The sequence below is a fragment of the Pezoporus occidentalis genome, unplaced genomic scaffold (genome assembly GCF_034315485.1).
Source record: "Pezoporus occidentalis ecotype Australia unplaced genomic scaffold, CSIRO_AGI_Poc_V1 ctg370, whole genome shotgun sequence".
Lineage (NCBI taxonomy): Eukaryota > Metazoa > Chordata > Aves > Psittaciformes > Psittacidae > Pezoporus > Pezoporus occidentalis.
In genome coordinates this window covers 109,448-134,534 of record NW_026915692.1, presented here as the reverse complement: position 1 = coordinate 134,534, position 25,087 = coordinate 109,448, and the positions used below count along the sequence as shown (strand labels likewise).

The 25,087-nt window shown below is 59.2% G+C and overlaps 1 protein-coding gene across 1 annotated transcript; it reads left to right on the top strand.

The window, feature by feature from the left end:
- The first annotated feature begins 1,274 nt into the window (after positions 1–1,274).
- Positions 1,275–5,520, top strand: LOC134170335 (ammonium transporter Rh type B-like). The gene is made up of 10 exons (XM_062631639.1): positions 1,275–1,462; positions 2,756–2,942; positions 3,192–3,342; positions 3,451–3,598; positions 3,861–4,027; positions 4,194–4,331; positions 4,427–4,560; positions 4,968–5,089; positions 5,241–5,305; positions 5,456–5,520. Exons 1-10 carry the CDS (start codon positions 1,282–1,284, stop codon positions 5,510–5,512), a joined length of 1,350 nt encoding a protein of 449 aa, XP_062487623.1. The 5' UTR covers positions 1,275–1,281; the 3' UTR covers positions 5,513–5,520.
- The last annotated feature ends 19,567 nt before the right edge of the window (positions 5,521–25,087 follow it).

Genomic DNA, 25,087 nt, shown 5'->3' with positions numbered 1-25,087 from the left:
CGCGCTCCTGGACCTGTCTCCGTCTCTTCCCACTTTCTTGTCCGGTTTCCCCCCCCCCTCCAACACCTCCCCGAGGGACGCAGGGGAGGAGGAAGCACAATTTCCCATTGTGAGCATCTTTCTCTGTATTGTTCTGCTCGGCAAAACACAGCGCGCCCGGGTAACAAACATCCCTTTATGTGCCGGCCACAGCACCGGGAATGCCAGCACCACCCCGGGCTCCAGCACCCCTGGGACTGGCAAAGCCTCCCCTCAGCACCAGCACCCAGGGCCGGAGGGTGCTGCCTGCTCCTGCAGGAATCAGGGCTGTGGGCATTCATGTGGCAAGTCTCTGATAGGGGGGATGCTGCTCCCATCCTGTGGAGCTCCCATGGGATGCGGAAGGGGGGTCCCAGCACTCCTGCTCCCCACCAGCCCTGACAAGAGGCATCCGAGAGGCTTCCCCATCCTCATCTTGTGGCCGGGATGCTGCCGGGAAGAGGGTGCACAATGGGGGCTGTGTTCTGGGCTCCCTTATCCCCTCCCTCCGCCAGGATCCATCTCCAGGGCTGGAGGAAGCTCTCCTCCAAGGACACACAAGACAAGCAGCGTCTGTCCCCAGCACCAAGGGACCCAGTGACCCCGGCTTCACCACGGCCCGGGGAGCAGCAGTGTGGGGTGCGCCGCTTCCCGGCCCCTCCTCGCAGCTCCCAACCCCTCCATCCCCATTCCCATGCCCACGGCTGCGAGAGCAGATCCCGATGGATCTGCTCAGGGCTCCTTGGCTGGAGGATGCTGGGTCCCAGCCCCACGGCACCACCACGAGCGGAGGCTCCGGCCCCAGCCCTCCAGGAGTGACTCATTCCCGTTCCCCATCCCGTTGGCGTCAGGGCACGACCCCAGCCCCACACCGCTCCTCTGAGCTCCCCCCTTGGCCTGGCGCTGTGGCAAGGAGGCACCCGAGGCCCTTCCCAGCCTCCATCTCCCCCATCCCACCCCGAACCCCCCCGTTCCCCCCATGCCCGGCCTCGGCAAGGCTGAGCCCTGGGGCACCCCCAGGCACAGCTCCCCCCTGCACCCCCTCCCCACGCCGCCCCTCGCACCCAGCCCCGCCAGCCCCCGGCTCAGCCCCCGGATGGGGCGCACCCGGTGCCGGGGTTTCCGTGTTGGCAGCTCCAGGCGTGGGAAGCACCGGGGCAGGGCCGGGCCCGGCAGCCGCAATCACAGGCGGGGTTTGAGGCCCCAGCCCCGTTCCTCTTCCCACTGGATCTGGGGGGGGGGGGGGGGTTCCTGCCCCACACCATGGCCGAGCCCGGCGCCACCTCCAGGCTCCGGCTCTCCGGGCTCTGCTTCCTCCTCCAAACCTTCACCATCCTCCTCTTCGCTGCCTTTGTGCGCTTCAGCCCCGAGAGCGGCCCCGGGCTCTGCTCCCAGCCCCTCAACTGCAGCCGCAGGATCCAGGATTGGGGATCGCAGCCCCCCCGTGAGTACCCCGGCCCCAGGCTCCCTCTGCCCCAGCTCTGCAGCGGCCTCCAGGGCAGGGGGAGCATCAAGGCTGTGGGGCCGGCGCATCCCATCCAGGAGGGGTCGGGGTTGGGGGGGGGAAGCAGGCACATTGCAAGGGATTCCTGCACGTGGGACAAAGCCAGGCTCAAACCGGGGAGGTTTCATAGGGTCATGGGGTGGTTTGGGTGGGAAGGGAGCTTAAAGCTCCTCCAGCTCCAACCCCTTCCGCTGGAGCAGCTTGCTCCAGGCCCCTGTGTCCAGCCTGGCCTTGAGCACTGCCAGGGATGGGGCAGCCGAGCATCCCACGGACGTGCTGGATTTTGCAGTGCCCAAACCCTCCTTTCACAGAGGATTTGGCTCCTTTGGTCCGGCCCACCAGGAGCATCCTCCTGCACAGCTCATCCTGAGCTGGGGAATGAGGGGCTGATCCCGGCTTTCTGAGGAAAGGGTTGGAGAGGTACCGAGGGAGGGGAATGGGGAAGAGCAGGGGGAGGAGCAGGGGCAGGAACAGGAACAGGAGCAGGAGCAGGGGCAGGGGAAGGAACAAGATCAGGAGCAGGAGCATGGGCAGGGGCAGGAACAGGATCAGGAACAGGAGGAGGAGCAAGGGCAGGAGCAGGGGCAGGAGCAGGAGAAGGAACAAGAGCAGGAGCAGGAGCAGGGGCAGGAGCAGGAGAAGGAACAAGATCAGGGGCAGGAACAGGAACAGGACCAGGCAGGTTCCCCCGGTTTCTCCCCACCCCACACAGTGACTCACGGCTCCGGCACAGGGCAGGGATGGGACAGAGCTCCCAGCAGAGCCCAGGGGTGCAAAGGGCATCGAAGCCCAAGGCAGAAGCAGGCTCCCCCCTTTGCACCAGCAGCTGCTGGGGCTGGGTGCGAGGGGCAGCGTGGGAAGGGGGTGCAGGGGGGAGCTGTGCCTGGGGGTGCCCCAGGGCTCAGCCTTGCCGAGGTCGGGCATGGGGGGAGCAGGGGGATGCAGAGGGGAGCTGCCCCACCTTCACCCTGCTGCAGTGGGGTGCTGATGGCTCTCAGACACCCCAAGAGGTCTCGGGGCTGCAGGGGGAGCCCGTTGTGATGGAGATGACCCAGAGCCACTGCAAAGGGTGCCAGGGGACAGCTTTACCCCCCCCCACCACCAGCCCAACCTGAGGGGCTCAGCTGAAGCCTTCGGGTCCCCAACGCCTGTTAGAACAGGGGGTTCCTGAACCCCTTCATGGGGACGGACCCTGCTGCCTCCAGCCCCATCCCGCTGCCTCTCCTCCTCCAGGGTTCCGGGATGCCCACGTCCAAACTCTCCTCGGCTTTGGGTTCCTGGTGGCCTTCCTCAGCCGTTATGGACCGGGCAGCGCGGCCATCAGCATCCTGGTGGTGGCCTTTGCCATCCAATGGGCTCTGCTGCTCCAGGGCTTCCTGCACCAGTTCCGGAATGGCAAGATCCACCTGGGAGCTCAGAGGTGAGCCTGCTGCGTCCCGGTTCCTCCAGCATCCCTGCTCCAGCCCTGGCACACGAGCTCCCTCCTCTGTGCAGCTCGAGCTCTGCTCCGGAGCAGGATGAGGAGGGTTTCCGTGGGCGCTGGGTACCACTTTGTCATCAGCATCGCAAGGCTCGCGCTGCCCCTTGGAGCAGTGGGATGCGGGCCTTATGCTGTGGGCTCAGCTCCCCACCCCCCCCAGACCCACATCTTCCTCCTTGTGCTTCCCAGCATGGTCCGTGCTGACTTTGGAGCTGCAGCCGCCCTCATCTCCACCGGAGCTGTGTTGGGAAGGGTGAATCCAGTGCAGACGCTGCTGCTGACCCTGCTGGGAGTCACCCTCTTCACCCTCAATGAGTACACCCTGCTCACCCTCCTGGGGGTGAGTCACTGCCTATGGGGACAAGCCCTGCCTTGCCTAAAGGGACAAGCCCTGCCTTGCCTATGGAGCCAATCCCCCTTCCTGCACGGTGCTTGCTGTGCTCAGCAGGTGAGCGACAGCGGCGGCTCCGTCACCGTCCACGCCTTCGGAGCTTACTTTGGCTTGCTGGTATCCCGGCTCCTGCGCCAGCCCCATGGCGAGCAGCAGGAAGAGCAGCAGGACACGGGGCACCAGCCGGACGTCTTCGTCGTGGTCGGTACGGAGCTCGAGCTCGGAGCACGTGGCGGTGGCAGGACCGTGAGGAACAGCGTGGCTTTGAGCGAGAGTCCTGCAAACCAGCAAGGGCAGAGGCTCTCCCCCTCCCTGGGGCTGCATCACCCTCTCCAGGACCAAGCTGTGCCCCGTTGGCCAGCCTGAAGCTCCCATGCTGCGAGCTGAGGCCGCTCGCATCTCTTGACGCCGGCGAGAAGCCTGCATCAACCCCAAGGTCCAAACCTGCTTCTTCCCCTTGCTCACAGGAACCATCTCCCTGTGGATCTTCTGGCCCGGCTTCACCTCCGCCACCACTGCCCATGGCAGCGCTGAGCCCTGGGCAGTGCTCAACACCTACCTCTCAATGGCAGCGAGCACCATGGCCACCTTCGTCCTCTCGCCTGTCCTCTACGAGCAGAGCACCCTGCGCATGGTGGGTCCTCTCCTGACACAAACCCAAGGCCATGAGCATGAACACACCCAGGGCACACGGGTGTATTCACCCCTTAGGCTTCCCCAAGTTTGAAGCCCCAAATCCCCCCAGCCCCACGCTGATGTCCTCAACAATCCATTCCCCTGCCCGCATCCTGCTCCATCAGGTTCAGATCCAGGATGCCACCGTGGCTGCTGTGGCCGTGATGGGCATGGCTGGGGAGATGCTGGTCACCCCCTTCGGGGCGCTCATCGCAGGCTTCTTGGCTGGTCTCATCCCTCCGCTTGGCTTCAGGTTCCTCACGGTGAGCGGCCTTGGGAGCACCCAGGACACCGGTGCCAGGGCAGGGACCCAGCACCCCCCCAGCTGAGTCCCGGCTCTTCCCTGTGCTCTCCGCAGCCCTTCCTGCGTTCCAGGCTCAAAATCCAGGACACGTGTGGGGTTCACAACGTCCATGGGCTGCCCGGGGTGCTGGGCGCCTTGCTGGGCACGCTGCTGGCAGCACTGGCCACTGCAGATGCCTATGGTGGCAGGTGAGGAGGGCCAGGACAGCAGAGAACCAGATTATGGGATGGGTTGTGTTGGAAAGGACCTGAAAGCTCCTCCAGCTCCAGCCCCACGGGCTGGGACACCTTCCACTGGAGCAGGGTGCTCCGACCTGGCCTTGAGCACTGCCAGGGATGGGGCGTCCAAACCTTCTCCATCCAACCCATCCCAGCGTCCCACCGTCCTCCCAGGGAAGAGCTTCTGCCTCACACCCCATCTCCATCCCCCCTCGGGCAGGTTAAAGCCATTCCCCTCGTCCTGCCCCTCCATCCCTTGTCCCAAGCCCCTCTCCAGGCTCCAGCCCTGCTCTGGGGTCTCCCCGGAGCCTTCCCCTCTCCAGGCTGCCCCAGCCCCGCTCCCTCAGCTCCCCAATTCCCCCTTCCCTGGTGCCCAGGCTGGAGCCCGTGTTCCCGCAGCTGGCCCGGGGCAGCCGGACCCGCACGGGGCAGGCTCTGCTCCAGCTCAGCGCCCTGCTGCTCTCGCTGCTGCTGGCCGCGCTCGGGGGCTGCCTCACGGGTGAGTTGTACCTGGGGGGGCCGGGGATGGGGCTCCGGGCCCCGGGGCTGCGCTCGGTGCTGCCGCTAGATGTCAGAGCAAGCCCGGGCAGAGGAGCCGGGCCGGGGCCGCTCCCCGCCGGGCTCAGGAGCGCGGCTTTCGGCATCCTCAGGAGCCGTCCTGCGGATGAAAGGGCTGAGAAGCGCCGCGGCCAACCGGTACCTGCAGGGCACGGAGGTAAAGCTGGGAGAGGACGGGGTCCTGCGGGGGGGCTGCAGCAGCATCCGGGGTGCGGGAGCTTCGTGAAGCATCCCCCAGGTCCCTCCCGTCCCGTCCTGGGCTGCTCGGAGCAGGGCCCCTTTCCCTCCGTGCCTCTCCTTGGTGCAGGTGGATGAGGAGGGATGTGAGCGCGGAAAGGAGCCGGGCACCAGCACCTTGGTCTAATGAGGTCCAGCACCAGCGGTTGAACCCTCTGCCGGCATCACCAGGGATGGGCGGCTTCTGCCAGCCTGGATTCCCCAATGGGCTGCTCCGGAGCCAGGATGCTTGTCCCGATGTGGGAGCCAGCTCCGGGTCCTGTCCTGGGCGCAGTCGGGTGCCCCACAGGCCTTTGCAGGGTGAAGAGATGCTGCGGGGATCGGGGTGCTGCTGTGGGAGCGATCAGAGTGTTCCAGGGACACATCAGCCGCTTCCCCTCTCTGCTTTGTGCCTCGGTTTCCCCATCTACTGCTCTGCAAGGAGAGGAAGGCGATGGCAGGGGCTGTGCTGGGGTACCCGGCCCCACAGAAAAGGCTTCCTATGGACACTTCTGCACACAGCATTAAAACAGGTTTTGTGGCCTCAGAATTTGCCCACATTGCCCCACAGAGCAAATCCAAACCTTCTCCCCCTGAGACCACGCAAACCGGAGATGGTTTGGTGCCGCTGAAGGCCCATGCCAAAACAGAGGCCCACAGGGTGCCATCCTGCTGCCACCGCAGGCACTGGGCAGGGTCCTGTGTGCAGAGTCCCCATGGCACACACGGCTCCATGGGGCAGAGGAGGGATGCGAGAGGGAGCCCTACAAAGGGGGTGCCAGGCTCACGGTCACCCCAACCCCACACCACCTCCTCCAACCTTCCCCCCCCAGCCCTCCCCTTGCCCCTTGCCCATCTCCTCCCAGCACATCCCAAAAGCACCCCACTGCAACGGGCAGAAAAGCCCCTCCGGTGGGATCATGGCGAGACCCCAGCCCCAGGGCTCGGGGATGAAATGGACCTCGCTCCTCCTCCTCCTCCCTGCGCCCATCCCCGGCCCCTCTGTTCTGCAATGGGATTAGGGCAGCCCTGGGCCCTCCCAGTGCTCCCATTGCCCAGCAGACCCCAGTTTGCTCTCCCAGCGAGCCGAGAGCTGGGGTGGGTGCCGACGGCGCGAGCCTGGAGGGTTCAGTCAGCGAACAAATTGCTTCTCTGTGGGGGCCGTTTTCCTCCCAGGTTGAGCAGAATGATGGCAGTTTGGGGAACAGATGGTGCAGCTAAAGCAGATAATCCCAGTGGCCCCACCAGCGCTGCCCGCAGCGCCAGCGGCCCGGCCCGGCGCACGCTGGGTCATGGTGGTGCCTGGGTGGTGATGGCAGCCCAGGAGGAGCTTGGGTGAGAAGCCGACCTTTGAGCTTCTCTTGCTTCAAGGGTGGTGGTGGGGGGGAGGTTTGGGTGCCAGGCCCTGCTCCTGCCTCAGTTTCCCCCCTTTTCCCAGCAGGATTTAGCCTCAGGTCGCAGCCTGATGTGGGGAGATGGCCCAGGAGGCAGTCCCTGATGGGGGCCCCTCACCAGCATCCTTGTAGCCCCCTGCAGACACTGGGAGCTGCTCTGAGGTCTCCCCCAGAACCTTCTCTTCTCCAGGCTGAGCAGCCCCAGTGCTCCCAGCCTGGCTCCTATGGGAGCTGCTCCAGCCCCTGCTCATCCGGATGGGATCCAACAGCTCCGTGTCCTGCTGCTGAGGGCACCAGAGCTGCACCCAGTGCTGCAGGGGGGCCTCCCAGAGCAGAGCAGAGGAGCAGGATCCCCTCCAGGACCACTCTGAAGCTCATTTTAGCCCCATTTTCCTCTTTTGCTTCCCTCTCCACCAAGAAAGAGGTGAAATGTTCAGTATTTAAGAGGTGGAAAGGGCTGGAGAGCCCATTCCGCCCGCTCCCAAGGGCTGGGTTCGGGCTCTGCGTGCGTCAGGCTCAGGGATGCCTGCGGAACAAGTCCTTATTGCAAACACATCAGCAGGAAAAGCAGGATGGGGCAGGGGAGGGCACAGCCACCCCTGCATGGAGCCAGCGCTGCCTGCGCCAGGGAGCCCTTCCCCACGCTGCAGGACCCGCTCCGGATGCTCCCCACCGCATCCCTGCTTCCAGGGCTTCGTTTAACTCCCGTTTCCCCTTACCCCTTGGCAGCCTGGTCCCTGGAGAGCCCCGGCTCTAACAGCTCCCTTTGGCCTCTCCCGTGGCAGCCCAGCTGCCAAGAGACCTGCTTAAATCACCTCCTGCTAACGCAGGAGCTCAATCAGCTGCTCCAAGGGGGGGTTTGCAAGGCAGAGCCATCACAGCATCTCCCCGGTGCAGCTGGGGAAAGTAAAGCCCACAAAGAGGTGCCTGGGAGTCCATTGGAATTAGAGGCAGGACAAAGGCTGGGCTCTCCCAGCTCCCGGCGTACGTGTCCTTACACATCCCTCAGGAACAGCTGATGCTGGTGCTGTTGATAGGGAGCCCACTAATCATCTTTGCCACCTTCCGGAGGGTGTGAATCGTTATCCCAGTGACACCTGGAAAGCTCCTGTCAGACGAGGCTGGTGCACACACGTCTAATAATGGGCGCCATATGGGAGAGGGAAGGCTCAGGAGAGGGGAAGGGGCCCAGCCGGCTCCGTGCCAAACAAAGAGCAGCACCCAATGGCTCCCCATCACCAGCACCGTCGGGAAGAGCAGCACTGAGCCATGGCAGAGCCGGCGGGGAGGAAGAGCCGCTGCTTGTGGCACTGAACAGGGAATCATGGAATGGGTTGGGAGGGAACTTAGAGCAAACCCAGCTCCAACCCCTGCCACGGGTAGGGACCCCTTCCACTAGAGCAGACTGCTCCAAGCCCCATCCAACCTGGCCTACTCACTGCTACTCCCTGCCCTTTGGTCTTTTACATCCGAGGGTGGTTCCCAGCCACAAACCTCACCACAGGCTTCATCCAGCCTCTCCCCATCTCCTTCTCCTTTCACAGCCATTCGCCATCACTCCCAAGAGCATCCCACCATGGTTCGCTGCTCATCACCACTTGGGTTGCAGGGATGCAGCAGCCCCAAGCCCCCTTGTCCCTCCTCATTACCCAACCAGCATCCCTGCTGGAACCTCCATCCTCCCGGACACGATCCCACTGTCTGGGAGGCGTGATGGGTTTGGATGGTGGGACCGCAGCAGCCACTGCTCCTTGCACACCGGTTGTGCCGGGCAGCGTTGTGCACAAGCAGTGCTTGAACCTGCAGGGCCGAGGAGGCCGTTTCAGCCGCAAGATAAATGGATATCGTGGAGCAAGTGGCAATTAGCGAGGGTAAAGAGCCCCTTAGTGCCCGTCGCTGACAGAACACCTTTGTTCCAGGCCCTTCACTTCCTATCCCGGCTGTAAATAAACTTGACTCCCAGTTTGCCTGGCCTCCTTTGTTCCCTCTTTGTTAGGGGTGGATTCTTCTTTGAAGCCAGAAGAAGGAGCCGATTGTTCACCCGTGGGGAGGTGCAGCCTTTGGGGTGCTGCCCGGGGCACCGTTACCCCGCTCACCCCGAACTGGGCGCTGGCAGCAGCCACCGATGGAGCCACCCATGTGCCAGCACGGCAGGGATTTTAATTGCTGTGTCCCCACTGACGAGGCCTCATTAGGGTGCTGGCGGTGGATGGAGCCTCGAATGGGGCTTTGTGAGTGCAGTGGATGGAAGGCGGTGGGGGCTGGCAGAGGGGCTGAGCTCTGCACCCAACGTTTGGGGTCAGGGAGGCAGTTTGGGGACTCTGGAACGACCTCAGTGCAGGGATTTGTCTCTAATTCACACCATGTCCTCCCTGTCCAAAACCAGTGGGATCGTGTCCGGGAGGATGGAGGTGCCAGCAGGGATGCAGCCCAGTGCTGGTTGGGTAATGAGGAGCGAGGGGGCTTGGGGCTGCTGCATCCCTGCAACCCAAGTGGTGATGAGCAGCGAACCATGGTGGGATGCTCTTGGGAGTGATGGCGAATGGCTGTGAAAGGAGAAGGAGATGGGGAGAGGCTGGATGAAGCCTGTGGTGATGTCTGTGGCTGGGAACCACCCTCGGATGTAAAAGACCAAAGGGCAGGGAGTAGCAATGAGTAGGCCAGGTTGGATGGGGCTTGGAGCAGTCTGCTCTAGTGGAAGGGGTCCCTGCCCGTGGCAGGGGTTGGAGCTGGATGAGCCCTAAGCTCCTTTTGACCCAAAGCAGGCTGGGATTCGATGCTGCCCTGCCTGCTCCTTCCCCTGCAGCACGCAGCCTCTCTGCTCCCATCCCTGCCCTCACCCTCAGTGCATCCATGGGCGCCAGGCCCGAATGAGTGGGAAAAGGAAGGAGGAAGAGGAGGTGGGAGCATCCCGGGGAGCCCAGAGGTCGAGCTTATTGACAGAGAGGCTGTTGAATGGCGCGGGGGAACAATGCCAGCCCTCAGCCGGGCCAGTGGGGACTGTGTAAAGTGAGGGGCCGGCAGCAGCGGCCGCGGGGAAGCCCTCCAGGCGAGTGGCCTTTAGTGCTGTGTTTGCCTAACCCCTGACCCTCCCTTTAGGGCTCTAATTGAAATCCCAGCTTGGTGACAAATTGGCATGACCAGAGGGCCGGAGGCGAGCCTCGAAGGGAGGCCGGGAAGCGCTATCCCTGCTCCGGCAGGAGCCGACCCACTGCCCCTTCCTGGTCTGGCACGGGCCACCCCCAAAGTGCTTTACACCTGAGGTGAGGTGTTCGGATCAGCCTCTTCCTTCCTCTCACGGCACTGCCCGAAGGTGCCACCATGGCCACGATGCTTGAGCAGGCTCAAGGCTCCTTCAGAACCCCCCATTTGGGCTGAAGATGCTCTGATGCTCCATCAGCCCTTCACAGGCTGCACCCTGGCAAACCCCCAGCACACAGAGCCCAGCTCCGGTCCCCAGCCAAAGGGAAGGGTCCCAGCCCTTCTCTGGGCTTTTGTCTTGAAGTAAAAGCTGCTGTTGGGAGCCAAGAGGAGAAAGGAGCTCCCAAAAAGCAAATGCAACTGAAAGCCCAAAGCGCTTCCCACCGCCTGGGCATCAAACCCTCACATGGAGCCAAACGGAGCTGAAGAAGTCCCATTGCAGAAGCTCCTGGGACAGGAGCACCCTTGTGAGCACCAAAATCTCGTTTTCTGCAGAAACCAGACTGAAAACAGAGAGAAAAAGCCCCAAATCAGACACCTCAACCCCCCCACCCTTCATCCCTTTTACAGCATCCCTGCTGCTCTGTGTGGTACCTCAGGGATGCAGAGATGCTCCATAAAGGTACCACTGCACCTGAGATGATGCCAAGGTGGGGATTACCACTGGTAAAGGGGCTCTGTGGAGTTCCACCATAATCCTCATCTTTTCCCTTCGCTTTTCCAGCCGTTCTGAACACTGTAATCATGGGAATGCTGGGATGAGACTGCCCAGTGTTCCTGCCCACAGGCAGGGATTGAACACTTGATGTTGTGTAGATTATCCAAGATGAAACTTAAAGGGGAGGGAATAATGTCTGGTCCCTTGTGCACCCAGGGCCCCAAAGCACAAACAGCACAAGCAGGGACCAATTCCAGTCTAAACCTGGGTATATTCCACGTGCAGGCAGGAGTTTGGGAATCACAGGGGCTCCTGCCCATGGCCCCACCAGCCCATCCTGCAGGATTGCGGTCTGCTGAATCCAGACCCTAACTTTGGAGCATCCATCACATTTGGTGGTGTTTGTGCATCTACCTCGTAGTAAAGCACCCAGATACCCCCCTTGCTGCCTGCACCTCATTTGCAAATCATGGGCAGGGATTTTGACATGCCCTAAAATACCTTTAACTGCAGGTTTCGTGCCTGTCACCCATCTCTGATTAATGCACTTCATCGCTCATTGTCATTATTGCTATTAAACGTGCATCCATCCAATTCAGACATCAAACCCCTGTCGAACAGCACAAAGCCGGGATTAAGCAGGCTTTGCTTTCAGGAGGTGCAGCCGCCAGAGATGAGGCATCTGAAGTCAAACTGGCCTGCGAAAGAGAACCAGGTCACCAGTCAGCACAAGGAGAGGTACAAGATGGGAAGTAACTTACATCCGATAACTCCAATAGACCTCAGGCACCGGTGGGAACTGGACTGCCTGGTCCCTTCCTCCTCCTGCCTCCCCACACGTTTGCCATGTTTTAATGGAGTGAAACCCTCTGTGCAATCCTGGAATGGTTTGGGATGAAGGGACCTTAAAGCTCCTCCAGCTCCATTGGTAGGGACCCCTTCCACTGGAGCAGGGTGCTCCAAGCCCCTGTGTCCAACCTGGCCTTGAGCACTGCCAGGGATGGGGCATCCAAACCTTCTCCATTCAACCATCCCAGTGTCCCAAAACCCTCCCAGGGAAGAGCTTCTGCCTAAGATCCCATCTCCATCCCCCCTCTGGCAGGTTAAAGCCATTCCCCTTGCCCTGTCCCTGCATCCCAAGCCCCTCTCCAGGTTTCCTGCAGCCCCTTCAGGCACTGGAGCTGCTCTGAGGTCTCCCCTTCACGCAGCAGAGGGGCAGGATCCCCTCCTTGAGCTGCTGCTCTGGGCTCCAGCGCACCCTGAAGCCGGGTCCTGGGGCCGGGGCAGTTTCGCAGTCGAGGTTCGATGGGGCTCGCAGCACAAAACCCCTTTGAGGGGTTTCTCGCCGGCCTCGGAAAGGCTCCGGCTTCCTCTGGGGGGCATCCTCCTGACGGGCGGCTTCAAGGCAGCGCAGCTCCCGGCTCCCAGCCGGACCCGCAGCCACGCCAAGTGCCCCCGGCACCCTTCGGCTGGCACCGAGGTCCCAGGCTCGCAGGGAACAGCCCCGTTTCCCAGTCCCCATCCTCATAGAAATTCCCTTCCAGTCCCCGTCCCCGTCCCCGTCCCCCCCCCAGTGCTTTTCTCTCTGCGTGTTCTCCTTTAGCCGGGAGCTGCCCTCCTCTTCCCCACTCCCACCGGGCGCTTCCCCCCTCCTCTGTCCCCAGCATCCCCCTTTTCTCTCGGCTCTCTATAAACAAAGCGCCTCAGTGTCTGGGGGGAAGAAAAGTTGCATTATGCAAATGGGAAAAAGCAGAGAGGAGATTTCTCACTCCGAGAACCCCCATTCCGGGCCTGCACCTCGGTTTCCATGGCATGGCCAAAGCCTGCTGGAGCCTGGTTTGCATACGGATGAGAGAGGAGATGAAATCAGCACGCAAGCCCATCACTGACAGAACCCCATTGTTTGGCCCTGTCTGATTCGGAGGCTAATGAAACGCCATTAAAGCAGAAAGAAAGAGGGAGAAAGAGCCCAGCGCTTTCATCCTGCCTTTGGTCAGTGCTGGGGAGGGGGAGAGCACCATGACGATGGAAGGGCTCAGCCGTGGGGTGAAGGTATTCTGGCACTGGGGAAGGAAATTCCCAGGATGCACTGCCCCTGCGAGCCGGAGCGATGCTGACGGGAGATGGTGCTGTGGGCAGGGAGAGCCCTGGCTCCCCTTGAGGACGTACAGCACGGGAATAGCCCGAGCTACAACAGCACCCATCCGTCCCATCCGCGAGGGCTCAAACCCACCCTGTGCTCAGGAATGACGCTGGGATGGGCTCAGCTCTCCTGGCTTTCAGAGTGGAATGAATGGAAAGCTGTGGCACCAAAGGAGCAGGAAGCAGCGCACTCCTTCCCTTCACTTCTTCTCCATGCAAGCTGGGGGAGAAGCCAACACAAAACAGAGAGAGAAACACCCCTGGGTGCCCCATCTCCCCCCCCCAGCAGCATCCCCCTTGGGCTATCCCCAATGCGTTGGGTTAGGGATGTCCAGGGGTCCGAGGACGTGGGCTGGATGGAGCAGGAGCTCCGGGAAGCTTTGCTCCCTTTCCCCTTGCCATGGCCACCCAGTCCCTTTCCCCCTGCCCTGCTGCCAACAGCACATTGTCCCCAGCGTGATTGGCCTTGAAAGGGCTGATTTGCTTTCCCCGGGCCCATTGAAACGCCGGAGACCAAAGGCTGTTCCCTCCAGGCGCTCGGAAACCTGGCACCTTTTCCACTTGGCTTCCCCGTGCCCCTGAGCCCAGCGGCTCCTGCTGAGGTTTTGCCATCAACAGAGTTTTGTTCCCTTTGGAGGGCGGCGCGGGAGGGACACAAGGACCTTGGAAATGGGCAGCGTCTTTGACACCGCTATTCTGCTGCGACCCCCCTGGCTGAACAAACAGCTCACAGAGCCCCACTTTACTCTGTTTCCTCCTCCGGGGGAAAACACTGCATCTCGGTCCTAATTAATTTACCTCATTAACATTATCTGCATTGGCTCTCTATTGCAAAGGCCGCTTTCTGGTCGGGACAGAGGGGAAAAACCGGGGGTGAAATATATCCCGGCATCTCCCAGCCCCGGCTGTGAAAGGGACATCGCGGGGTGGAAGCGAGCTGCTCCCATCCCTGCAACCCGCACCTCGACCTCCTCTCCTTGGCAAACGGAGCACGGGCTGGGGCTGTGTCACTGCACACCCTCGCTGCTGTGCTGGAAGTGCACGGCGTGCCCTTAGGGAAGGACCGGATGGGATGGGATGGGACGGGATGCTCGTGGTAGAGCATGGGATAGATGCCCGTGAAGCCGATGGGAGCTCTGGGCCAGTTTATACCCAACGGGGAGCCTGCCCTGTGCTTAGAAGCTGGGTTCAGGAAGCTGCCAGGGAGGCAAGGGCCCTGTGGAGCATCCTCCTTCCCTGCTCCTGCCTAGCAAAGCCCTGCTCTGCCGGCTTGTTCTTTTCCCTGCCAGATGCCAGCTCTCTTCAGGCTCTTTCTTCTCCCCACGCTTTGCTTTGCCGCATGGATCCGGAAACCAGAAACAAAAGGAGAGGAAAGAAAATGGGATGGATGTTGGGGGGGGGGAGGTGGAAGGGGGAGTTTCCCTTCCGTTAAAGCTTCTTGCAGCTCTCCCAATATGAGACACTCTGGAATCTCACATGAGGAGTGCGTGCGCCCACGTGCGCGCCCACGTGATGGGTGCCCGGCTCTGCCAGGCGAAAGGAAGGAGGCTGTGGTTGCATCCCGGGCCCTTTGCCTGGAAAACCAGGAGGATGCAGAAGGGAAAAGCTCCCCTCTGCTCCCGACCTGCATTCCCAAAGCTTAGAAAGGGAAATCCCCCATTCCCGGCAGCCAGCCGTCCTCCTAGGGCTCGTTCCTTGTCACTCGGGGTGCGTTTCCATATGGGAACGTGGGTTCCCCACAGCAGCCCTCTCTGCGCACGCCGCCTTTCCCAGCAGTTCAAAACCCAGCTTCCCACTTCGAATTCCCTGAATTTTAAGGACACGAGGAGCTGCTCCCATCCTCGGGAGCGCCGTCGGGATTCTCCACACCGGGGGAGGAGCGGGAATGGGAAGAAACCTTTGTGTCCTGATGGACAAGGAGGAGAAGTCCCTTCAGCATCACTTGAGCTCCTGGAGGAGAGCCCTTGGTCCAGGCAGGCAGGAGATGCTCCCACCACCAGGAACCTGCTATTGGCAGCGGGTGCTTTGTCCACCCCATTCCCAGCCTCCTCCAGACTCCCAGCCATTCCCAGTGGCCTCATTTTCCCCTTCGTTTTGGGGTTGTTGGCTTGGGTTTTCCTCCTTTTCCTCCAGTTTTAAAGTGTCGCTCTTTTCCCTCCGAGCTGGAATTTGCCGTTTAATCAACTTCGACCCAGATCGCCTGGAGGGGGTTTGGGGAAAGGGGAGGAGGGGATTTGGGGGGGGGGAAGAATGGGAACGCTAATGTCCCATCCCCTCCCTAAAATGAGTTTTAATTGTAATCCTTTAATCCCTCTCAGATGGCCCTCTCTCCACTGATGTTTTCCATAATTATTCCTTGCCATTTTCCCATCGGGCTCAAGAGTGTCTTCAAGAGGGAGGGGGTGGAGAAAAGGCCCTTTTATAAACTAATAATAATGGGGCAAATTAAGACACAAAGAGGCAAATAACAAGGGGGTGAGGGCTGAATGGGCATTATTAATGCCTCCCCCCCCCCAAATTTCGGTGCTGGTGCTCTCAGCCACCCCAATCAGTGGGCAATTGAGGCTCGAGTGGCTGCACCCTCCTACAATGACCCACATTTAGCCCAAGTGGCTGCATTGAGGGAGGACCAGGTGCGCGGGATCGGGAATCTGGGAATGCGCCTCCAGGCAGCGTCTGGCCTGCGGGATTCCCTGCGCCGAGGGCTGGACCCCGGGAATGAGGAGCATCCAGGGCCCTCTGCCTATCCCCTGCCCCCCTGCAGGGCTTGGGAGGGCAGCGCTCCCAGGGTCCCTGCGCGCCATGGGGTGCACATCGCAGCCAGCACCGATGGATGGGACCTGTTGGAGGGACCAGAGCCCAGTATGGATGCTCCTGAGCAGCTTGGGAAGGGGAACCCAGGTTCATGTGGCTCTTGGGGGGCTCAGGGGCTCTAAACAGGGGGGTTAATTCAGGGGACTCAAGGCCCACCTTCCTTTGAAAGGATGTGGGCCTGGGGGAGCAGGAGTAGGGATTGGGATGCTGATGCCAGAGCATCCGTGGCAAAGCACCCTGGCGAAAAGGACTCACCTGCCGAGCACTGAGCTCCTGTTTAACCTGGGAACCCTCTAAGCCAGGTCTGACGGGGGTTAATCCCCCCTGAGCATCTCCTTCCCCCTGCCCAGCCATGAAGCTCACCCATCACTGCTAATCACCCCATTACTTCAAGGAGCCTGACCCAAAAGGCTCTGCCAATGCCTCCTCCTGGCCCTCCCCGCTTCCTCCTCGCAGCAGCCAGCCCCGTATCCCACCGGGATCCGGCTGACACGAAGGGGTGAGCCTCGGGGCCGGCAGGGCACGGCCACGGTGACCCCCAAGGGCAAGTGATTCTTGCAGGAACAAAGAGCCCCTGTGTGCCGGCAGCCGGGAGTTTGCGTGCAATGAAGTGGGGGCAAAGCAAACAGAGCCGGGTCACGAGCACGGAGCCCGGGGCGCCTTTATAGACTCCCGGCTCCATGGAATGGGAAGAAGCTGGAAAACGAGAGGAGGCACAAAGTGAAACCGGGATGGGAGCAAGGGAAGGGCTCGTCCGTTGCGTCAGGCACCAGCAGCATCGGCAAAGGGAAGGGTCCCTTTAATCATCAATGGATGGGCACCCGAGGAAGAAGGGTTTTGTGGCTGGAGGGGGGCAGTGGGAATGCTGGACATTCCATATGCACCTATCCACAGCCCGAGTGGTGGTTGGGAATGGGGAGGGTGGGCAAAGCGGGGTCTGCCATAGGCTGCTCCAGATCCTGGCTCACCGCTCGCCTGGCACTGGAAGGATGCAGCCCCCATCCATCCATCCAGGGCTCAGCGAGTGCCCCTGCATCCCGAAGCATCCCCCCCCCACCAACGACACCTTTTCCCCTATCAAAAGGGAAGGCAAACCACATTGGCCATGTGGAAATTCCCGAAGAATTCCAGGGTGGTGTTTTGGGTTGAATTGCAGTGGAAACACAATGACCGGATGCAGAACCTTCCATTACTTGCATGGGACGGGCATGCTAGACATGAGATACACAGCAGAAGTTCACTGAAATGACCAAAATGAAGGAGTTTTGGGGTGGGTTTTGTTACCAGCCCTCAACACAAGCACCGGAGCAAAGTCTTAACGGGGTTGTTTGCTGCTGATAGGGAACTATCCCTGTAAAACACATCCCTACATCCCAAACCTCTGTATTCCCATTGACCATCACCAACACAACCCCTCCCGTCAGCCCGAACCCGCTCCTGGGCTCGGCCCCATTGGGCAGCAGCACAAAACTGGGCACGAATCCCTACTTTTCCTCCATTTCCCACATCAGCATCACCCTTGTCCATGCCCTGCAGCATCCCGGCTTCGGGACAAAGGCAGCACGGCCGATTCCCAATATCCTTCAGGAGGAACGCCTCTTCCCGCTTGTACAAAGGGATAACGGCAGAGGAAGAGGGAAAGAAGTGGGAAACACCCCCCGACCTTTGCTTCCTTTGGGAAGAGCTGCTATGAAACCCCTTTCCTGACCATTTGGGAAGCTCGGGAGCGGTGTCCCGGACCCCGAGCAGCCCCATTCCCTGGGGCAGCCCCCTTCTCCCAGCTCCCTTTATGGGAAGCAGCGGGAAGGAGCCCATGGGGCCTTGGGCCCCGAAGCCGGTGCCATCCCCACGCCATGGAGGGGAAGGAGAGGGGGAAGAAGGAGAAGGAGAAGAAAGGGAAAAGAGCCCCCTTTAAACCAAAGAGGAGGAGGAGAAAGCCAAAGGGGGGGGGGGGTTGGGAGGGGGGGGGTGTGTAAAACTCGTTAGCACTAATTATCAGGCGCAGGGACACCCGATTAATTTGCAAGTCAATTAAGTCTCCATAGGTTCACGTTTCCTGTTCTCAGCCACTGAGGGGGAAAGAAAGAGGGAGACACAACTGCGGCCTTAATCCTCCTGTGGGGCCGCCATGGCGGGGCCGCCTGCCCGTGCCAAGGCGGAGGGAAGGAGGGAGCGGGAGGGGGGGCTCCAGCTGGCACCGCCATAGCCCAGGGGCCGTTATGTGCCACTCATTGTGCCCTCCGGAGCCAGCCTGGCACCGCGCCGGCGCCTTCCCCGCCGCCATTTGGGAGCCCCCGACGCCATTTTGTCCGTGCCCTGCCAGAGCCCGTGGCCATATTGTGCTCCGGCCCCATCCCCGCCATCCTCCTGCCTCCTCCCTGCTCCCTTCGTGCCCCCCACGCCATGTCTATGGGGCCAGCGGGGCCTGCAGGTGCTACTGGGCTCTGTGGGCTGAGCGGTCGCTGGGAGGCCAGGTCTACCATGGCCTTGGGTGATGGGTTAGGGGCCATGCGATGAGGGGTGGGCCGGGTGGGGGTCAGCCCCATAGCGCCTTGAGGTACACGGTGGGGCTGGGGGCTCATGGAGAGGAGCATAGGGAGAGATGGGGTGGCGTTAAGGGCGTCCCCCGCGCCTCGGTTGTGGTTTCTGTGCCGTGAGGAAGCATCCAACCGTCCATCACAAAACGCGTTTTCCAGGAGCAAGCTCAGGAATGAGCCGAACGTTGAGCAAAAACAGGGGAAAACGGAAGGAAAACGGCTTAAAGCGATGGATAAAGAGAAGCAACAGTGCCAGAGCCGCCGGCGGGACACAGCCCTGGGGACACGCAGCCAATCCCAAGGCCAATTCCAAGGCACGGGGGACATTTGTGTGCGTGTGTGGACACAACATGTCTGGGGCCTGACAAAAGCCCCCTGATTGACACAGAAAAGGGGGCTGACAAAAGGCCCGGCGGAGCACAATGGTGGCCGCCGGGACCACGCGCGGGGCTGGGCACCCAGGGAGGCTTTTAAGGACACCTCCACCTTCGCCATTGGAACAAACGCCATCAATGGACCTCATCGAGCATCCTCGGGACAAAGAGGTTTTCACCCTCCCCACCCCTGGCCGCAACGTTCCTCACCCGCCAACGGGCGCCGGAGCCCTGTTTGTGCCGAGGGTAACACGGATCTGTTGGCAATTGGATCCTTTGCCCGGAGCTTTCCCGATAGGAACCCAACCAGCTGGGGAATGAGGGCCCAAAGTTTGGTTCAAATCCCTATGGAATAGAGGGCAGCTGAGTTCCACCCTGCAGGGGCAGCATCCCAGGGGAGCGGGCACCCCCATCTCCCATCCCTTTGAAAACCCCTTTGTGTGCAATAAAACACACGGATTTTGTCATAAAACCCATGTATTTTTCCTAAAACCCATGTATTTTTCCTAAAAACCACATTTTTGCTAAACCCCACATATTTTTCTTAATCCCACCTATTTTCTTCATTCTAATTCCAGCTGGAGCGAGGATCCGGCTGAATTCCCATTGCATTTTCCCGAGAAGCCTTCTCAAAACCCGGTGGGTTTGGATCTTGTTTTTCTCTCTCCCCCTCTCTTTTCTTATCGAGAAACAAAAGTGTTTGAGCCTGAAACGGCTCCATTGCGACAGGGAAGACCTGGAGCAGCGGTTGCTTCCCTGCACAAGCCACGCGGGTTGGGAATGCCTCGGAGCACAGGCACTATTGAGCCTGTCGAAGTGCGAACCCTCCTCTGTTGTTATCCTTTGGCTTTAACCGCATCCAGGACAATTCCAGCAGCTCCAGAACTGAGGAAGCTTTATCTACCTGAGAGGTTCAAGGCCGGTTTGTCCGTCAAAATGAGTTTTAAGCAGGACTGACCTAAGTTGAAAGCCCCACAATAGGGATTTCACACGGAATAAACCTCAAAACGCACGCTTTTGTTTTTATCTTTTTCCTGAAAGGTTTTTAATTTTAATCCTTTTTTTTTTTTTTAAATCAAAAGAAAAAAAAAAATATTTCGTTCCCAAGAAAGAATCAACCCAAATTCCTCAGAATAATAGGAAATACCCCGGGATGATGCGATACAATGGAGCTAAAGCGGCTGCCACCAGCTCAGGAGCCTGCAAAAAAATGCCGGGGAAGATTTTTTTGGGGGGATTTCTTTGTAAAAAAAAATGGGAATGAAATTCAAATTTTCCATTTTCATGGAAAACACGAGATTTGAGCAGGATAAATTCGAATTAAATGCGGGCATTTGAGCATGTTCAAACACTTCCCTAACGTTGCTGGTCCGAAAAAGGAACAAAAATCTAGCGGCAGTAATAACACCGCTGTTAAATCCCTTCTTTTCCTTTAAATACTGTGGGGGGGAACGAGCACTACGATTTAACCCCCCCTCCCAGAAGAACAAGTACTTTTTCGTTTGCTCCATTCTAAAGCAAAGTGGAGGAATTGCGTTTCGGAAGAGCCTTAAATCGGGATCCTCGACCCGACAAATCCCGAGTAACGACGGCTTTGTCTGAGCGTTGGATTCCCCCCATCCCCGAGCTGGGAGCAGCCCCAGGAACACACCGTGTCCCCTAACCCCCCCCCAAAATTTCCCCTCTAGGATTTAAGGGGATAATTCGCCTTTAACGAGTTGTACAGTTACAAACCCAAAAGGGTCGATTGAGTCCGTTCGAGGAGGGATTTTTTTGCCTCTTTAATGGGAGAAATAGAAGGAAACGAAGGGGAAATCTGGGGGAGGAAAGTGGGGATTTGGGGGGGTCTCAGGATTTCCCTTCACCCCCAGCCGCGGACGGCAGTGGGAGGAGGCTGGGGGGGGGGGGGAACGAACCCCACTCGGGAGCGCTCCTCCGTGGGGGAGAAGCCACCGGGAATGCCAAAGGATGCTTTAAACCGAGGGACGAGCCGGGCTGTGCGCTTTAACGGGGGTGCTAAAGCCGGGAGCGGTGTTTCAGTGTGTGCCCCCCCCCAGATGCCCCTTTGCTGCGGGTTTTGCGCTTTAACCCCGTTTAAAACCAACCCAGAGCCCGCGCATCCCTCTCGGACCTGCCCGCTCCCTCCGGAGCCCTCCTCGCAAACGAATTCCTTGCTCCAAATCGCCTGTTGCGAGTCCGGTACCCCCCGAAGCCTCAGGAGCGGCCGGGGGGGGGGGGGGGGAGCAAAAGGGGCAAAGGGGAGAGGGCTTAACTTGGGGTGAGCGTTACCCCCTTGAGGTGCGCTCGCTTTGCCCATCACCAGCGCGGTCACCCCAGCAAATGCCCCTCAAGTAATTGAATTAAAAATAGCTTCTTTTCTAATCTGCTTTGGGAGGGGGGGGGAACGGGCGGTTACGATCCCCCCCCCCCCCCCGAGCATTTTATAATGAAATGTAAGATTACAAATTAATTAAATTGCTTCCCCCCCCTCCCCCCCCTTTTCAATCTGTCATTCGCTGAAATTTGGGGCTAATCGTAAAGCAATGGAAAACAGCCCAAGGGGGGGGGGGGGGGCTACAGAGATGTCCCGTTCCATCCACGCTGCACCCACAGAGGGTGTCCAACCTGTACCCCCCCCCCCCCGACATTTGCACCCCCCCAAAAAAAACCCTTGAAACCTTAAAGAATAATGACAATAAATCGAACACATCCCTCTTTTGAATGCACCCTCAGCTCGTCGGGATACAGAAGGGCTGGAAATCCTGGGAAACGAGAAATGCTTTCCTCTTGAGCCCATTCAGTTCATTGGGTTTCGTGATTTTATTCGTACCTAAACACGGCTCCTACATTTAGAGCCGCAGAGATTAAATATTACAATTATTATCTATGATATTTATTGCAATTTAAAGCGCGGTTCTGGTAGAAAACGCTGCAACCAGAGAGAGATTTTGGCTGCTTTTAGATTTACCCTTTTTCCCTGCAGTCACTGTTTAACCACATTTATTGGGACCAGGACACAACCTCGCACAGTTTTGATCCTATCCATAACTTCCCAATTCGATCAAAAGCTATTCCTAACCTAAACCCGTCACCGGAGTGCAGGCGGTTGCCTTTGCCTCCTGGGTTTGTCCATCCCCGCTGGATCACGTCCCGTTATTTCACCTTTGAGGAGGCTCCTGCCGTTTGCCAACTTTGGGGCAACTTTTGAGGAGTTTTAAGCCCAAATCGACGCGTTTCAGGATGGAAAAAATCTCTTTCGATAAAGAGAGAAATTGCGGCTGCTTTTTGCTGCTGCTCCCCCAGGACCCATGGGCGCGATCCGGGACCCTCCTGCTTTCACTCTGCTCTTGCAACAGGAGGAAACCACAAAGCGTATGAGGTGCCTGGTCCCTTGGGCATCCCTCGCAGCACCTCAGCTTGATCCTTGCACCCCTTGGTGCCACCCGGGTGCCCCAGGATCCCCCCTTGGCACTGACCCGGCAGCTCAAGATGCTTTTGCACTCCCTTTGCTTTGTGTCCTGGCTGTCTCTCCCCACGTCGCGATCTTAACCCAGCTCCTATCGGCACAGATTTTAGGGGGAATAACGCAATACCCCGGGTCGTGCAATGCCAGGGGCTTCCCAGCCCCGGGATTCGGGAAACCGCTCTCCCAGCAGGGTGATTTCAAACAGCAAAGTCTTCAAGCCCAGATAAAAGATGTTTAATGCTCGTTTGCAGAACGGGAGGGTGGCACCGGGACTGAACAACCGGTAACGGGCATTTAGGAGAGACACAGCTCTGAAAGCTCCATCCTCGTCAACCTGATTTCGGACTCGCTTCGGGAGGCTGGAGCTTCTCTTTAAGCTACTAAAACCCCGAAGTGCTTTTCAAAGGCAGTTATTGCTCTGCTCTGACCTCAGCGGGGTTGGGGGGTCCTGTGCTTCGCCCCAAATCAAGTTCCCCCCGTTTTCCCCTAAAATAACCCCAACCACACAGCAAACCCCAGCCTGGAGCGTTCAACCTGAGCCCATTTCCCCTGCATCCCAAGGAAAACATTCCAACCTGGTGGGAAATGACACACACACACACACCCCCCATTCCTTTTTGGTGCACACACAGTTAAGCTGCGAGGCAGATGGGATTCTTGCTCCCGCATCGGCATCGCAGCACCAAAACCTCATCTGGGTGATGGGTAAAGCCAAACCGAGGATAATTCACCCCAAACACGGCTGCGACCACGCTGGGGTTTAACCTGATATTTCACAGGGATCAGTTTAACGTTCTCTACATGGGTCGCCCCCGGCTCCCCTTAGCCCTCCGGTTCCAGCAGCAGTGATGGGATTTAGCACCCGAGGGCTTCCAGGATCACTGATCCTATTAAACTTCCGCAAACAGGCAGGGAAACAGCCGTGGGCTGCCCAGGGCAGGGCAGAGGGACGTACGCACCAGCAACGACCCTAAAGCCTTGTGGAATACGTTAAGATGAGAGGAGTCCCCTGATGATGTGCCTCAAGTCTGGCTCTTAGAGCCCCCTTCCCCACAGACTGGGACAACAAATCCACACATAGGTCCCTATGGAGCTAAGCAAAGGGCATGAATGGAGTCGTGGGGTGGGATAAGAGTCATAGGGTGCCCCCCAAAACCCAGGGTCAATCCCACCCGTCCTCCCTTGGCTCCACCACCAGCAGGCAGCGCCAGGGTCCCTGTGCCCCTGCCACCAGCACTGGGGGGGATGCTCCACAGCAAGATTCCCCCCCTATCCCATCCGTGCCATGGGGCAGCCTTTGCCAACCACCCCAGGAAAGCCCTAAAAGCCTGATGGAGGGGAAACGGAGCAGCTTCTATCCTGAAGCCCTCCCCTAAGCCGTTTGCTCCCCACTAAACCCACCGCTGTTCCCTAGTGCCAGCAGAACGCTTGCTCCCTGGCACACACCATGGAGAAAGGAGGGCAGCAGCTGCCAGGCAGCGCCGAAGCAATGACATTTACTGCGAGGGGGGGGGGGACCGATGGGGGCAGCTGGCTGCTGATTATTGCATTATTTGGGGGGTTTAATTCATCTTCCTTTAAACAAGATTGTTCCAACGAACAAAGCGCTCGCCCAGGCCAGGTTTCCAAGAGGAAAGATGCCGGCGCGGGATGCACCCACAAGGCTAGGAAAAAGAGGGATCCAAATGTATTCCTATGGGCAAGTCTCCGGTGTGAGCTGAGCGAGGCCATCGGGGAGGCTGTAGGGGGGGGCAGTTAGGGGGTTAGCTATGGATGCATTGGGTTTCTCTCCCTCCACTGATTCCTGTCGTTCAGCCCCTTCCCAAACCTGCTTCTACGCACATGGCGCATCCCAGCCAATTTGGGATTTCTCAGGGATCTGCTTCCACCTCCTGCTAGCTGCAGCATCCAGGAGGAGGTGGGAAAACAGCCCTGCAAACCCAAAAGCAGGAAGCGCCAGCCCGGTTGCAGGGTGATGCCTGGGATGCTCCATGGCCCCAGAACCGTGTTGCATCCCAACCTCCCGTGCCTACTGCCACCCACCAGCCCTTTGTCTCCCAGCCCATCCCTGGCTGTGCCCTGTGTTTTATTGCTATTAACATGCAGAAAACACGGGGAAAAGAAACAATCTCTTCCCAGTTGAACCACCGCATCCCTCCCACCCCCTTTAAAACAACCTTGAGCCGCTCTGCCGAATACTCCCATTTAAAACCGCCAGCAGAGTTGCAATGGGATTTGTTATCTGGGGAGATGGGTAATTTTGGCCTTAATAAACGGGGGTTTCCTCATTTACGGCAATAGTGGATTTGGGAAGGGTTCACTGGATCACACACTGCAGCTGTGGGCACAGGGGTTCTCCCAGCAAGGCATCACTGCTCAGCGCCACTTTAAAGCCTCTGGGATGCTTAACTTAGTGATTTATCCCTGATTCCTCATAGCCATTTTGCTCTCGTTTCAGTGCTTCTCCCCTCCCCAAATAACCTCTTTGGAGACACGGAGCCATGCAGGAATCCTGCTTTTGAGGAGCTGTCATTTGCCATCCAAAACACATCCATGTGTTGGAGAGAACCCCAACAGCTTCTACTGGGGCACAACTGGAGAACAGAGCTCTTCACCCCCCAGTGAAGGATTGCGTCCACCCTGGTCCAGTGCAGACAATCCCAGACTGGTTTGGATTGAAGGGACCTTAAAGCTCATCCAGCTCCAACCCCTTGCCATGGGCAGGGACAGCTTCCACTTCCAAACCCCATCCAACCTGGCCTTGAGCCACAGCTTGTCCGGGTGCCTCCACCCTCACAGGGAAGAGCTTATATCCAGCCTGAACAGGAGAAGGCAAGAGGGAAGCTCTCAAGTGGTACCTGCAAGTGGTACCGGCAAAGCAGTGGTGCAACCGAGTCCAAAAGCCACCCAAAATCCTTTCGGTTTGTCTATTTTGGGGGAAACCACGTCCAACCCCTAGGGAATACAAGTGGATGGAGCTGGAGGGATGGCCAAGTCCTGGCACCCTCAATGCCCAGCTCCTCCTTCTCCATCCCATTCCCTACCACCTGCTGGGGGGGGGGGTTTCCACTGCCTCCTGCTCCCCCCCTCCCCAGCACACGGCTGCTTCCCATGTGGAATTCCAACCCCACAATGGC

Excerpts from the sequence above, each read along its gene's own strand:
- LOC134170335 (XM_062631639.1), top strand. The coding sequence starts at position 1,282 with ATGGCCGAGCCCGGCGCCACCTCCAGGCTCCGGCTCTCCGGGCTCTGC. Across the intron at positions 3,599-3,860 it reads GGACGTCTTCGTCGTGGTCG|GAACCATCTCCCTGTGGATC; the intron begins GTACGGAGCTCG and ends CCTTGCTCACAG. Across the intron at positions 4,332-4,426 it reads TTGGCTTCAGGTTCCTCACG|CCCTTCCTGCGTTCCAGGCT; the intron begins GTGAGCGGCCTT and ends TGCTCTCCGCAG.